Below are 15,300 nucleotides of genomic sequence, written 5' to 3' on the forward strand. Positions count from 1 at the left end.
ACGGTCATAAAGCGAGTTGTGAGAAACCTCAAGACCTCGGTCGGAATGAAAACAATATTGCAAGGAATATCGCGGAATGGAACAAAAAAGGGAGGGAGAGAGAGAGATGAAAGGTGGTTGGAAGACTTCCGTATCCGTTCATTTGTGGAGCTCCGCGACCGAAGCGGAAAACGAAGAATAATAAATAAATATCAACGTCAAAAATAGAGACGATAGCTATTTCGTTGCTCGCTGTTAATTTACATAAATGACGGTTTAAGCAGAAATTTCGATGCGAGGAAAAATTAAATACCAAAGGGAGCGCGATTTTTTCTACGGTCACGTTTTACTTCGGACTTAATGATGATAAACAGCTGAATAAAGTGTGAAACCCCGCACGATTGTGATAGCGACTGCTGGGTTATACGAGATAAATTGCAGTTCTTTCTACACTTTTGACATTCACGGTGACGAGAGCGGAAGGCACGAGTTATAAGTGTAAAAGCAGGTATACAAATCTCCGGCGCCTTTCATGCCATTGCCATTGTAAACGTTTACAATCGCCGCCTTGTAACCGCGATCGTTCACCGGGGTATTCTCTATTTCAATTCGTCTGTGCACTTGCAACTTCTAAAGAAGTAATTATATCGTCGCGGAATTATCACCCCTGTATTTACGCACGATTACCAATACCTACGGTAGAAATAGGCGTCGATAATATTTCAATTCTCCATCTACAAAATCTCATTTCCTGACTAATGCGAGATGAATCCGCGATAGCGAACAAAAGCTCCGATAAAGACCGTAATTTCATTAGCCAGTTCATTCACTTTCTGTATCCTTTAACGTTTTAATTGGACGACAAATTAAAGGCACCGGCGCAAATATTGTAATTGGCCAACCAATCCAAATGCCGTAGAATACCGGGTGAAAATTGAAATTCTGCAGATATCGTCCTTGCCTGTCTGCATTGTCGGGCAATGCGTTGCTACGAACAGTCGAACGTTGCACCGCTAGAGATTTTCACTAACAAGGGAACATAATTTCCACATCTGTCCGAATGTAATCCCGAAAATCTTTTTAGGATAACGGCTAACTGTAAGTAGGGTACACCCTGGATGGTCGTTCAAACTAATGTGCACCCAGATTTCAAAATGACACGAGAGAACAATATTTTACTTTCATATTGAGCGGTAAGATAAATATACGCGAATTGCGCGTATTTCAATATACGCGCCTACGTGATTAGGATGGGCACGAATATTAATTTCGAGTAAATAGGAGAGCTTCGCGACAGGCTAATACGTGTACAACAGCGGCAAAATGCAATACGTGGGAATCCATGTGTCTAAATTCAGTATGCACGTGCACTTGACGAACATAATACAGGAAATTCAACATACGTTAATTTATGCATCAGAAATTAATTACGATATTCCTTGCAGTAAATAAACTCATAAAAATGCATATAAGCTCTCCCTAACGACGATAGCTCTGTTATAAAATGCTTCATCGATTCACGAGTCGAGTTAAACGGGATATGGCCCAAATACGGAAATTAAAAATATGCGGATGAAATTTTAAATAAAAAATTAATAAATTCTGGATGAAAAATGTTTAAAAAAACGCGAGATCCCTACAATTTCCCTCGCAGGATATGGATTTAATAGGTCGCGGTCGTAGAGAATAATTCTCTTAACAATACCTCCGACTGAAATATAACACGGTTATACCACACTTTATTGGAACACGTCAGTACTTCAGGTGCAGCAATCGATACTAATAATTTTCTGCAGCAACTTACAACCGTGGATGTCAGCCATATCATGTATACACATTAACGATTATTCCCCCGTCATGTTCGGGGTCGAGCCCAAAACAATGGCCCCGGTACTTCTGTCACCCTTGCAAAGTAAAATTCCCCGAAAAATATTATATTTACGCAAATAAAAATAATTTCAAGTCCCTATGACTTAAAAATTGCTACATATTTATCGATGGCAGAAACTAAAGCTAAACCCTTTTCAAGCGTAACGATCGTGTACTAGAAAACAGAAAACCCGACAAACCGGACGAAACGACAAAAAATCCCCAATACCCGTCCAGATCTGTTTTCCGTGTTTGACCGTTTTGCTCTCGATCCTGGAGAAACGTCATTCGAAAATATTGCCGTTTGTCGCAACAAGGGCCCCTAATCCTGCCCGGGTCAAAATCACGGATTTTACGAACCCGACAAAAAATAGCGAAACACGCCGCGTGGACGTCCGAGAGTGTATTGTTTGACGTGAAAAATGCGATCCTTGCAATTGATTTTCCTTCGTACGAGCTTTGATTCGATATGGTGGCCACGGCCGGCCGTTTTTTCGGGCCTTGCTCGATAGCCGAAAATGCCAAAGCGGAGCCGCGAGGGGTTTCTTGCGGACAGACCCTCCCTCTTATTCGCGTTTTTCTTTTTATTAACGACCGTTATCGACGCATTACACGGCCGTCGATATTTCGGAAGTGGAGACGACACATCGGCATCGAGTACTTAGGCTATTACTTACATTTGCATTCTTCCGGGCTCTCGTCGGATTTGTCACCGCAGTCATCCTCGCCGTCGCATACCCAGGAGACTGGGATGCACCTGCCGTTGCCGCAATGGTACTGCCTTAAGTGACATTCAGGTGTGCCTGGAAAAGAGAAGGCCCGTAAATGTATATCCAGCGTGCCCATTAATTGAGCATCAACGCCGGGTAAGGGAGGAAGTTCCCGTGCAAAATTAAACTTGAATTACGGCTTCCACGCCCTGAATTCTGCACTATTTAAAATGTAATACTTCTGGGCGGGCGTTGAAGCTGCGCCAGGAAACTGCAATACGTTCCGGGAGTGGTTTGTATAAATACGTGAATCCGGTGCAACTTAATCCCTTAAAGTACGCGGAGAAAGCTCGATTTTACATTTACAGGAGGAGCGGACGCGGTATCATCGACTTGAATTTATTCAATGAATATTTTGACATTAATGGCAGGCTCGTATGTTCGGCGCTTATTATAGATACAAAATAATTCAGCGCACTGTAAATTTAATGCGTTATTTCAATAAAGTATATCTATCACCCCTTTTTCTCACATTATCAAGAAGTCCTCGTTTGAATGAAATTATGCACCAATCCGCAAAGCATCGAACCGAGGAAAGTATGAACTTTTATCCAAGCACCCGCCGGCAGAAAATATACACTTTTAACTCGGAGTAAAAGCAGAGGCGAATTATTCGGATAATATTCGGTTACTCCAAATAGACGGGTTTTACATTATATAAAAAGCGACTCGCGGAGTCGAAAGAACGGAAGCTTTCACGTTGTGACTTTAAATCTCTTTACGCGGCTGAAGCTCGAATCGTATTTCACGGTGAAATTGTTTCTAGGCGAAAATGATTTCAGAGTAACGAGATTTTCTTCCAGTTGTATTTAGAAACGGATAACCGAAACTCGCGGACGTTCCGCTGCTTTATTGAAACGTATCGTCGCTAATTATATATGCTATTGAGCTCCGCTCGATATCGGTATGAATGGATTCATAATTGGCCGACTTCTCGATGAAACGTAATCGATAATGAGTACGTAGTGGTAATACTACAAATATCTCGGTACACGCGAGAATAATTCAGCATGCATAAACGACCGTTTATACTCCTGATTGGAGACGAAGGCATTAAAAGACTACAGTGACAATGCATCAACGTAAGTCGTATCGAGCACGAACGGTAAGCTCGAGTATCGTATATTTTTCACGATGCTGCCGTCGAATGAGATGACAAAATATAGATAGAATGCAGACTAGAGGAATACCATAAATTGAGACGGAGATGGAGGTTAATTTTTAACTCGAGGATCTTGCTTAAACCTTCGTCCGTATTCCTGAATTGCAAGACATTCCTGACTTCTGAAAATCTTCCGCGGAATTTGCATTCATTATATCGGGACAAATTAATCGTAATATGCCGAGGAATTCGAACCTCCGGTTGGCACGAAACTCGAATCGGAACTTGTAAATTACCTCGCATTTTCATGAAAATTAACTTAGCCGTAACGCGTTCACGCGAAAGGCGATACTCCTCGATTTGCAAAAAAGAATATTTTGCAGCGTCCCATTGAGCGAACGGGGCGGAATTAAATATTACCGGCGCCGCAATTGTCGTAAGTGCGACAGCAATCGGTGTGCAATTTAAGCACGCCAATTCCGCGGAGTTACGGTTAGTCTTCCAGAAGTATCTTGAGTACAGTCGAATTAAGGTAACGAGTACCACACCAAACGATTGCGGTAAAACACTACGACTGTACCGCTCGCCACGGTAATGGCATAAAACGTGCTCGTAATTTTTACACCTGCATTTGCACTTCGGTAATTCTCCCCTAACACGTTATAGTACGCGTAGCCGTAGAAGGAGTAGAAAAACCTACGTATTATTTTCTACGATCGACCTATCAATAAGAATCTACTTTATGCAAGAAACTTGGTAGTTTTTCATTAATTAATACTGGTAAGTAAATAAATAACAAACTACTCTCGTTACTAAATGAAAAAGATTTTTTTTCCCATTCAAGGTATGCAACGTGCATTCTCCTGCGAGATATAAATTATACCTCCCCGGCCCTCCCCTCTTCTCCAAAAGTATAAAACTAATTAAGGAGCAATTACGCGCATTCTTAAGGTAATTTTTTTAATGCCCGAAACATGGACCGGTTGGTCGGATTGCAAATTGTTTACCGCTCTCGTATAACTTAGGCGAGCAAAAGCTACACGATGGTTACACGGAACACCGAAAACTGTACGATGGCGAACCCGAACAACGAAAACTACGACCGGGTTAACTTGTAATACAACAAATCGGACGGTTGACCGGGGCTTCGCAAACTTTGAATCGTTTCACGCCGGTTGCTGAAAACTATCGTTCGCATGCCCTCGATTCTATAAACTCCACGGTGCGGTCAACCTAGGACTTCAAAAAGTATGGAATCGAGGACCTATGATCGATCGTCTCTTGGTTCCAAATGCTATCCTCCAAAGAAATTAAAAATTGGGCAAAGTATTCTTTTTTAATGATTACATTAAGCCATAAAGGAGTTCGCTTCGAGCTCGCGTCTACCGTAATGACCACTTTCATTTTCAGTTTCTTAATTCGCATATCTTCGATCGAATAACGGGTCTGACGCATTTCTAGAACCGGTACGGTCACAACCTACTCGGTGAAACTTGGTGCAGTATCCGAGTTATTTCTGATATGTACCGTCGAGATTCAAAACCAATTGTAATGGCAAACATCTCCGAAACAATTGGGAACTCGAGCCCCCGTCTGCGGACAGACGATAGACGCGAGGTAACGATAAGATCGATTTACATTTCCACACCTGGCAGATCCAAGCCGTCTCCGGAATGGATCTGAAAATCGATTTGAAAATCTTCGCGAACGATTTAACGTGGGCAAGCAGAGTCGGATAGCGATACCGCGAATGTAAGTAAATACGTGGGTCGATGAGAAAGCCTTGACATATCATTTTGCTTTTCGATCACGGTCGGTACACCTCTGCACTCGAAGAAACCGGTAGGTGAAAATTTCGTTCCGCTTTTGCCGAGAGCTATCCGCATACCCCGGATACCACGTTGCAATTGGCCTCTCGTGGGTAAAGGGGGAAAAAAAAAAGAAAAGAAAGGGAGATTAATTTTTTTTCGGGTCCTAAAACGTCGAAAATTTGTAAGAGACTTTGACCCCGATACGTTGTCACGGTGGAATCGTTAAACGTCAAAGTGAGACCCTGACCAAAGGTTTTTTAGCCTCTGAATTACCCGAGGCCGTGAAGTCTTGATGTATCGTTTAGAGGTCTCTTCGCGAGGGACATCTTTTCCTTTGCTTAATTATCGAGGAATAACGAGGAGGTAGTCCTCTGACTTTTGCTCATCCGAGTTTGCGAGACATTTAAGGCGGATGAATGCGTTGATAAGTGATTTTGCGACCTCGCTTCGTGAATTTTTTGCCATCTTTCCGCTGGGTTCGTCATCCAATCCAAGCAAGGACTGCCTTGCAGATTGAACGTTCCTAGCCTGAATTCTTTGTACAGCGTAAACATGGTTGTTCGGAACGAGGAAAATTCGCCCAAGATTTGAGATATTTCCTTTAACCACAGTTCAACGATCAAACACTCTGCCATTTTTCAAAGCTTTCCATGCAGCTTCCTCGGACCGTAAAGAACATGGAACTGCAAACACTCCCCCCTCCGTCTCTTTTGAAACGCCCTCCCTAACCATCCTTGCCTTAAAATTTCGCATTCCTTTATGCGGTATAAAGACTTTCGTGGCAACCTACATACCAGCTGAATATACGAGATGCTTCATATTTTCGAAATTTCTCCCAGCCGGCACAATTCTTGCGAAATACTGCATCGAAGACCTTCCCCGGCAAATTTTCAGGATAAAAGCGAAGAAAAACCACGACATCGAACATCGCAGGTTCGATGCTCTTTAAAACGTGAGAATCGATTTCATCGTCGCTTACAACTATAATTCCTATTCAAATCGAGATATCGTCATTTTCGCTTTTTTTTTTTATAGGCCTTTTCCGCGTTTCCGATACTAAACGTCAAATTGTCGTACTCTCGCAATTTATTTGAAATCGATCCGATCGTCCGACCACGCTCTCTTCTTAAATCGCAAACACTTGGGACAAAAGAACGTACCGATTAAAGTCGGAAAAGAAATTCTTGGCTTGCTTTTACGAATTCAAGTCACCGCGTTACATTTCGTAGCTTCAACGCGGATAAAGGCGAGGGAATTTTCCTTTGAAGAAGAGGAGCGGAAGGAATCGATAAAAGATGGAAAGCAACAAAACCTACGATACGATCGGAGGAAGAAGATTAGGACACGGTGCCCCGCGCAAGCTTCAAAGATCCACGCGTCTCGTGAAATAGTAATTTTTTGAGGAACGAAATCGTATTTCTTTTTCAGAGAAGAGCGGGCTGCGTCGATGTCGAAATAAAAAGGACAAGGTTACCAAAGAAAACATTCAACGGCGCGACCAGAAAACAAACATCCCCGTTTAACTTTGTCCACTCGCGTTTGGTTTCACTCGGAAATAAAAGAAATTTTTCACGCTTTTCCTCGACGTCCCGGAAAACTCCCGGGGTCCTTCGCGACGGCTCCGTTGCCCTATCGTTAATTAATGCGTCGTCTCAGGTGCGGACGAACGCGAAAAATTCGGAAAACCGTTTCGCCGGCTTCCGAAGGTTCGAGCTCGCTCGCGAAAAAGCATATCGCGATAAGACGGATCTCATCGACGGCGTTAAAAATGAAAACGAGGGATGCCGTCGAGCAACGCCCGTCGACGAAGCAAACCTATTTCTCGTCCCGGATTTTCCCCTCGTTCGACGCATAACGGGATTAAACCTGACAATCCGGACCCACGGAAATAGGTTTGTTAAATTTGTCCAATTTCCCTGGGGTTTTCAAAGCCACAAAGGATGCCGGCGGACGGGAAAAGGCTCGCCCTCGCCCCCCGTCCCGTCCCGTGGTCCGCGCAAAATAAAGGTACGCGGGCCCATTCGCCCTTCCTGGCCAAGGGGGGTCGAGGCGGGATTACGTAAGACTCACCGTCGGTGGAGAATGCAGCGACGAGGCTGGCGGTGGCGAGGAGGAGAGCGCCGAGGACGGGGGCTGCCAGGCTGGGCCGACGGCTCCCGCGTTCCATGCCACCCTCGGTCCGACTCGCGACTCCCTCTGCCGGCCGCTGCTTGGCCGCTGCTTGGCTGCTTCTGGCCGCTTCGGCGCCGTTCGACGCGCTCGTACCTGCTTCTCCCTGGAGCCCGCGACTGCACCCCCGGCCGGGCGACGTCACTCGGCACGCGCGCGGACGCCGACGTCCTCGAGGGTGGTGGCGGGCACGGTTCAGCGTCACCGGCTTCGAGAGAGCGTCCGAGGAGAGGCCCGCCCCGCGTGGTACGTGCGGCTCCGACGTGCGTCGACGTTTCTCTCTCCCGGGCGAGACAGGAGTCACCGATTCTGACGCACCGACATCGCGCCACCTGCGCGCGCATGTGTCCGCCGCCGTTGGCCCGAACGCGGAGAAGCCGCACTTGGCCGAGAGTCGGCCGAGGCGGCGCTCGGGCGGGAGAGCGCGCGCACCCGCGCCCCGCCCCCCTATATAAGGCGAGCGGCCCCGACACGTGCGCAAATCTGCGCAAATCCACCGGGCCCGCGACCCGAGCGCCGCGCCGACGAACCTAACCTACCGGACGCCGCGTGGCGAGTGGTGGCGAGCGCGAACCCGAGATTCACGGGGCGTTGACTCTTCTCTCGATCGTTGAATATCGTCCGCGACGATTTCACTTTCCGATCGAAACGCGCGGCGTCTTTTGCTCGTTAACGGAAGAGTCTCGCGGGACGCTCGGCTACTCCGAGAGAGAAGTTCGTTTCTTGCCGGTGACGCACTTTGCCGAGGTAAATACGTTATTAATGGACCGGGACCCGGGGACGGGCCACCTTCGGATATTCTCGAGATCGAAAAGTGAAATCTTCCGGAGAAAGGTCCGAGACGCGAGAAGAAACGAATTAAGTTATTTTCGACCACTCCGGTAAATCCATTTAATTTCGATGCCAGGTAGTGGTTCACGGGTATCTCGGAGAAATGATCGATTGGTCTATTATTTATCGACATTTCTCGTCCACTCCGAAATCACCGATCGCCGATTTCTGCTCTTTTTAGCCCTCGGGGGTCGGGTGCGGTCGCGATCGTCCGCATTGTTTTTGCCATTAAATTTACCTCGTGTAATTTGTAGAGCAACGGCTGCCGACCCAGGATGCGCAAGAAATCGCGAACTTAGCTCGTTAATTGTACGTATTTCTACGCGGATTTACCCGTAGAACGTTTCACGCCCTGCGCTGCATAATTAGCCGGTATTGTTTACCCAATGCTCGGCTGCTCGGAATGGCTCATCCGATAATTTCAAAAAGGGACTCCAAACTTAGTTAGAAAGATTGGTAACCGTTGCTCCAGAGAATCAACGGTGAGATTAAACGGAGTTATATTTCACGTTTGCGTGGCGAAGGATTGCGGAGGGTACCATTTCAAGGCATTGTTATTTTTTTAATTTTCTATAATAAAGATCTTTCAATTTTAGAAAAAATGATCCGATGGATCTTCGGAAAGACGCAAACCACAACGATGGGGGCGATACGTGATATTATCAGTACCTTTCGAAGTTTAGTAACTCTCGAAATAGCGGTAACTACTTTACCTGTGCAGTAACTGTGCTATTCGTGCTTTCAGTAGATTATTTTTAACGACATGTCGTAATTTTCACGAGTATGGATATAACGCGAAAGAGGCGTGGTAGTTGAAATGGTACGAGTTTCGTTGTTGCTGAATTTAAAGTACATGGTCGATTGAGCGCTTTAATTTTTGGTCGATTAATGATTATTATTAAAGCGAGCTCCCGCTTCGATTAGACAATCGGCTTATTAAAAAGCACGATACACTTTTGAAATACTTTGCTCGGAAGAATAGGTTGCATCAAATTCCAAGGTGAAAAAGGTAAAAATCTGTTTTTCGAGCGAATTCAACCAATTGTTCTCATTCGTGGGAAGAGCCGACGCCACAGCTACGCAACATAGAGGTAGTTTCCCCGATTCACGATTTATCGGATCCAATACTCAATCGAACCTACCACACGAGTATTTGGAATTACTCGACGTACGAGCGTACCTCCTCTATGATTAATTCTCTGGTCGTCCGCGACATCCCAGAATTCGTTTTAATGAAGTACAGGCCCTATCGGGTTTACCGAATATTCCTTTGATACGGATAGGCTTTTGGTTGATTCAAATCACCCACGACGTTAGTTCGATCCTACGTTTGTCCGACAGGATCATCGAAATGTCTCCCTTAAATACGACATGGGATCCAATCTATCATGGGTGTGTTTGACTTTACTCGATCCATATGTGTCTTTGTTCGTCCTAGTCCCGTGACCACTAGATGGATTAAACGTTCATTTTACTCACTTCTACGTCCTTGGATTGATTCGGCATCGATCCGATACGGTTCGAATCGTCGAATCTATCGAATAAGGTCCGTCCACGTCGAATGGATTTTTATAAATTGCACTAAGTATTTGCTTTTTAACGCATTCTTTTGTTTATTTCCATTTCTTCTTAGTTGGTTCGGTTGCAGTTGTTTCTACTATTCATTTCATGGCTACGCATTTGGCGAAATCGATGATACCTTAAACAAATCATGTGATTGCTCATAAATTTGTCCGAATACGGTATTCGGTCAATTAAAATCTATACAGTCGGAATCACATGAAAAGCCATTTCGCACGGAGCATCGTTATCGCGATTAGATAGATGACGATTGAAATGGCCTTGATAACCAAGGTTATCAAAACATTTTTTTGCAATTGCGATTGAACTCCATTGGATTAAAGTATGCATTCTGCAGAATACTTAGAAAAATACATTTATTTCTTTTCACGATACAAGGTCTTCCGTTTAGTAAAATATAATAAACACGTTAATATACCGTAGCAATAAATAGAGCAGAGTATTTGGTATTGAAATACTTAATAGTACGATGCATGAGGTAGCGATGAAATGGAATCTTCTAAACTAAATATCGTCTATGTTTAAAATGTGATTTTTTAAATGAGATTCAGTTCCTAGTATCCGGAGGAATGTGTTGAATAATTAAATATAATATCACTATAACGTACTTCGATGTTCATTTTTACATTATAAGCATTTTGCCAATAAGTTTTTCCACGTATATTTCTTACGCATGGGACGTTTTTATAATCTGGCATAAATTATACGGCTTTGAATTATTTGATTATAATACAATCCGGTACAAAAATTGTCCAGTAAAACTGTTTTCAAGCATTAGGAAAATTCAATTAAATTTACTTCCCTGGTGATCGTATGTATCGGTGACGTTACGACGGAAGTAGTAAACAACCGTACGTGAGATCGAAAACTCGATGCCGGTTCCCAAGCTTCGTCTCTTACTACTCCTTCATTTCTAGGATACATTAAAAGGGGATCTTTTCCCGTTTTTTTAGATAGCCTTTCTTGAAGCATAATTAATTTAGATCGCCAGTGTCCATAACTGGCTTCTTTAAGAGTGCTCACCCATTGTTCTACTTGGGCATTGGAACGACAACTAAGTATATGTCGCTTATCGTGTTCATCTTGAAAACTGATGCTGAATGCAAATGCACTTTCAGAGCTTGCATCAACATTAATGCTACAGTTCTCTAGAACTATTACTCCTGCTGGTTGCTTCCATTCGATTTGTCCAAATTCATTAATATTAAAGTAAAATAATAGGTTGTACTTCAGCCGGAACCATCTTTCTTTAAAACCTGAAACAGAAGAGTTATAAATGTTGACACTAGACAACTGTGAAATGGACACTTAAAACGTATGTACGAATTTGACAGAAGGTGATGCTAATTTTGCTCCTTAACTCACTTTCGTCATGTTCAAATATACGACATACGACGAAGCACAAAATTTGGCGAATCGAATTTTAAAATAATAAGTAATATCTAATTGTGTAACCAATAACACCCAAATAATGAGTTAGGCTATTCAAAATAGCCGGCATTTTACGATTGATCGATATTTAATTCCTAACCTGATTTGTGAGCACGTTTGTGATTTAAACGTCCCTCGCGTTCGGCAGCTCCAGTACTCAACTCAACGAGTTCCTTCTCATTAAATTTCATGATTCTTCAATTCTTTTGGTAATAAAATAGTGGAATCCTCAGCTCTCGACTTTTGTCACACGTAACCAGTCGCCCGTACATACACACGGAGAGGAAGATGAGCAAAGATGATACAGTCATGCTCGGAGAGTACCGCTGTGGAACTTTTTGCGACGCGAGCGCCGTTATTACTGCGGATGTTATGGTACTTAATGCGTCGTTTTAACAGCGGGACGGCGGATAAAGCGCCATCTCTGATTCAAATCAATTATTTGATACGTCGAACTGTAGTTCCATTTTGAAGGTAAGAAATGGAGCCGAGTGGAGCTTTGACAGTCTGGAACAGTCCGGAATTTTGATTAAGAAAACTAAATTAAATATTGCAGACTCTAGAAAGAATTATGTCTGATATTAAATCTATTATAGCTCTTTTATGTAAACATCTACGTCTATCCATGAATAGTACGCTTAAACCGGAGCATTTCAGAACGGCTAAATTTGATCAGAATTGTAAAGAGACAGTAGGTTTGATGCATAATTTAATACAATTTTATCACGCTAAATGGTATTATATTGGACATTTTATTAGGCAGAATCCTTTTGGTCAGCTTTATACATATTGAGTTCACATGCTGTAAGAGATATGGATTATGGTTCCTATCTCGAACAATACGGTAACTTTTATTTTAATTCGTATATATTTATTTGAAATAAAATAATAACATTCAAGGCAGGTTATTAACCAATTGTTCTTTTTTTTATTTCCGTATGGATGTCAGACAAAATTTCAGTCATAAAATTATACTTTGCCATGTTGCAATACCCAGTAATTAAGTTTTACACATTGGATGAAGAAGACAATTGTAGCACTCGACAACTATTGTTAGCCTTTGCATGGATTTGTGGCACTCAAAACAGTTTAAACAATGTTATACTGTCAAAAATTAAATCCAGTAGTTTTGGAAAGGAATATTCTGAAGTAAACATCAATCTGGTAATCATAACATTTTGTTTGTACAATATATCTGTTTTCATACTAAAAATATATTAAACTTTTCATTTTTAATATACATTTGATATTTAACATCTTAATGTAATGGCAAAAGTGAGTTATTTATATACATTTTTGCATGAACATATTTTATAGGAAGGTTATCATAATAATGATGATATGCTAATACAAAGAATTAACGGAATGGTATTTTGTTTGATCCCAAAGACATTCTAACGTGTAATTACATATGACTTATTTGTCAGGACCTTACTTCATGGAAAGAACAGTCGATATCACTTGAGAATCAAATGAGTAACCTTGGTCATCAGTTTGGTAAAATAAATCATAATCTTAAAGAAATCACAGAATTGGTGATTGAAAAAACAAAATTAACAGCTAAGATACATACCGCCAGTGTAAATGTGTGCAATTTACCACATCTGAGTGTATGGGAAATGGCACTAAATAAAAGTTTATCTACCTGTAAGGAAGTAAATTATCCCGATAGATGTAAGCAACAATTGAATAAATTACAATTGGCAGCCTGTATGATTAACACACATCAAAAGTGGACAAATAAGCAACATGTTTTCTTTTCTTGGATGGTATGTATATATATAACATTTATTTACGAATGCATAAATTAATATTAATATTCTAATGTATGTAATTGTAAATATCGTGCTCTACTTTTAACCTTATCTAATATAATAAAAAAGTTTGATAATAATACATTGCATTCATAAACCTCTTACTTTGATATTGTTACAGATAACTGTGATAGAAGAACAATCAAAACATATAAGAAATGATTTGTCTGAAACAAGTTATTCGGAATTATTTAAATTCATAAACTTGTTACGTCATTTAGTGAAACACCGTCTGCACAATTTAAAATACGATAAATCATTACCTGAACATTTCAAATTGAAATCAACTTGTGTGGCCCGATTTCTAAGAGTTCAAAAGATTGGTTCAGAAGTTCAAAATTGGTTTTCAGAAGCAAAAGATGAATTACAACACAAGGAAAAGCAGATTGCAAAAAATGATAGAGAACTCGCCATTGAATTGAAAACGATAATGCAGTTAATTCCTCATTGTATTCAAATTTAGAGGATATATTTGTAAAAATTGTACCATCCACAATGCAAATAACAATGCACCAGTAAACTTCGATTTGGCAATGCTCCATATGTGTACAGGATGTAAATATTATAACAACAAATGCAGATAAGACAAAATGTGTTATCTAAATAATTTATTTCACAAATACATAGAACTCAAATTTCATTTATATAAACTATTAATTATTGAAAATAGTACGTACCATCTGCAACATTGGTGGATTATGGATTTAATATGTTTGTACCAGGAATGTTGCAACATTTCTATGTTACTATAATTATACTTGATATCAGCCTATGCTGCTACTGAGCTTGAATTTTACCACCTCCATCCGTTTCTGACTTTGAAGCTTGTTGTTTTATACGGTAATCGGACAATGCAGCTTTAATTGCATCTTCCGCAAGCACTATAATATTACAATTACATCATAATATTAATGAAATGACAGCAACTTTACAAGATAAAAATAAAATTACACTTACTCGAACAATGTAGCTTAACAGGTGGGAGGCACAGCTCTTTAGCAATGTCCGTGTTTTTTAATTTTAAAGCTTCATCTACCTGCAAGGATAGTGCAAAGAATAAATATATTTGTACCGATGTAATAAAATATTTCATTGTGATATGTGTACTATGTATCATGTAATATTATAAAAGAAGGACTAGGTACATATGAATTACTGTACCGTCTTTCCCTTGACCCACTCGGTAGCCAAGGAACTGGATGCTATGGCGGAACCGCAACCAAAAGTCTTGAACTTAGCATCTATGATCTTTCCATCTTTGTCAACTTTAATCTGTAATTTCATGACATCACCACAAGCAGGAGCGCCAACGAGCCCTGTGCCCACCTGGCTGTCATTCTTATCCAGAGAACCAACATTCCTTGGATTTTCATAATGATCTAATACCTGAAGATAGAAAATGGTGTATATTATAATGAAGAAGAGCAATATACTGAAAATAAGTACCATTACATTTCCATGATTTTTAAGAGCAATAGGAACGAATGTTAAAAATAAGATCGGACGAATATTATTGATTCGCAGAAATACGTACAGATCGTGTCATATATTTATGTCTATTGCGTACGTTGTCTAAAGGACGGATAAACTTATGAAGGTCGCGATGAATTAATTACCTTTGGATGGTATGACATACACGGAACGCTGCCAAAGACGGTTTTTGACGTTTCCGTCAATTTCATAGGCATTAGCCGCCACATCGCCATATTTACTGTATCGACAAAAATGAAGAAACTTTTGACATTTACGCAGCAAGCCGCGGATCGCAGATGTCAGACAACGTCAGGTGAATGCCGCAAATGCGTTGCGGTGCGGCTTCTTTAGACGTGAACCATGAAGTATCCATTTAGTCTTCGATTCGAAATTACTTGTTATTTACAGGATTGTAATCTTGTGCTGCTCTCTAGCAGCACTCTCTACCTTCTGGCGCAAAGAATTCTTAA

The 15,300-nt window shown here is 41.4% G+C and overlaps 4 protein-coding genes across 9 annotated transcripts in view; 1 reads left to right on the forward strand and 3 right to left on the reverse strand.

The window, feature by feature from the left end:
- The window catches only part of LOC105697950 (very low-density lipoprotein receptor), a 35,260-nt gene extending 27,273 nt beyond the window's left edge, over positions 1 to 7,987 (reverse strand). For 2 of the 4 annotated variants that reach the window (XM_012421707.2, XM_012421705.2), the window contains exons 1-2: positions 7,602 to 7,985; positions 2,526 to 2,651 (exon numbers count right to left, since the gene is read on the reverse strand). In XM_012421707.2, coding sequence (XP_012277130.1) covers positions 2,526 to 2,651; positions 7,602 to 7,698 — 223 coding nt within the window. In that variant the 5' untranslated portion in view covers positions 7,699 to 7,985. Of the gene's footprint in view, positions 1 to 2,525; positions 2,652 to 7,601 lie in introns of all 4 variants that reach the window. The other 2 variants (XM_012421704.2, XM_012421706.2) reach the window with 2 other exon arrangements.
- A 1,126-nt stretch (positions 7,988 to 9,113) lies between these two features.
- Positions 9,114 to 12,017, reverse strand: LOC105698188 (pleckstrin homology domain-containing family J member 1). 2 transcript variants are annotated; one of them, XM_012422221.2, is made up of 3 exons: positions 11,644 to 12,017; positions 11,136 to 11,368; positions 9,114 to 10,230 (listed from the first exon to the last, which is right to left on the reverse strand). In XM_012422221.2, the coding sequence occupies exons 1-3, from the start codon at positions 11,732 to 11,734 to the stop codon at positions 10,204 to 10,206; spliced, it is 351 nt and encodes a 116-aa protein (XP_012277644.1). In that variant the 5' UTR covers positions 11,735 to 12,017; the 3' UTR covers positions 9,114 to 10,203. The 2 variants fall into 2 exon arrangements, with proteins under 2 accessions (XP_012277644.1, XP_012277643.1); XM_012422220.2 differs by lacking the exon at positions 9,114 to 10,230 and having other exon boundaries at positions 10,452 to 11,368; positions 11,644 to 12,015.
- Positions 12,018 to 12,025: 8 nt separating this feature from the next.
- On the forward strand, positions 12,026 to 13,846 carry LOC105698186. 2 transcript variants are annotated; one of them, XM_012422218.2, is made up of 5 exons: positions 12,026 to 12,234; positions 12,303 to 12,387; positions 12,493 to 12,707; positions 12,971 to 13,312; positions 13,479 to 13,846. In XM_012422218.2, the coding sequence occupies exons 1-5, from the start codon at positions 12,115 to 12,117 to the stop codon at positions 13,818 to 13,820; spliced, it is 1,104 nt and encodes a 367-aa protein (XP_012277641.1). In that variant the 5' UTR covers positions 12,026 to 12,114; the 3' UTR covers positions 13,821 to 13,846. The 2 variants fall into 2 exon arrangements, with proteins under 2 accessions (XP_012277641.1, XP_012277642.1); XM_012422219.2 differs by having other exon boundaries at positions 12,143 to 12,234; positions 12,307 to 12,387.
- A 104-nt stretch (positions 13,847 to 13,950) lies between these two features.
- LOC105698189 (iron-sulfur cluster assembly scaffold protein IscU) lies at positions 13,951 to 15,176 on the reverse strand. Its single transcript, XM_012422222.1, has 4 exons — positions 14,974 to 15,176; positions 14,519 to 14,743; positions 14,315 to 14,393; positions 13,951 to 14,238 (listed from the first exon to the last, which is right to left on the reverse strand). Exons 1-4 carry the CDS (start codon positions 15,061 to 15,063, stop codon positions 14,135 to 14,137), a joined length of 498 nt encoding a protein of 165 aa, XP_012277645.1. The 5' UTR covers positions 15,064 to 15,176; the 3' UTR covers positions 13,951 to 14,134.
- Positions 15,177 to 15,300: the final 124 nt, after the last annotated feature.

The sequence above is a fragment of the Orussus abietinus genome, unplaced genomic scaffold (assembly GCF_000612105.2).
Source record: "Orussus abietinus isolate OABI.00-Male unplaced genomic scaffold, Oabi_2.0 scaffold1, whole genome shotgun sequence".
In the NCBI taxonomy this organism is placed as follows: domain Eukaryota; kingdom Metazoa; phylum Arthropoda; class Insecta; order Hymenoptera; family Orussidae; genus Orussus; species Orussus abietinus.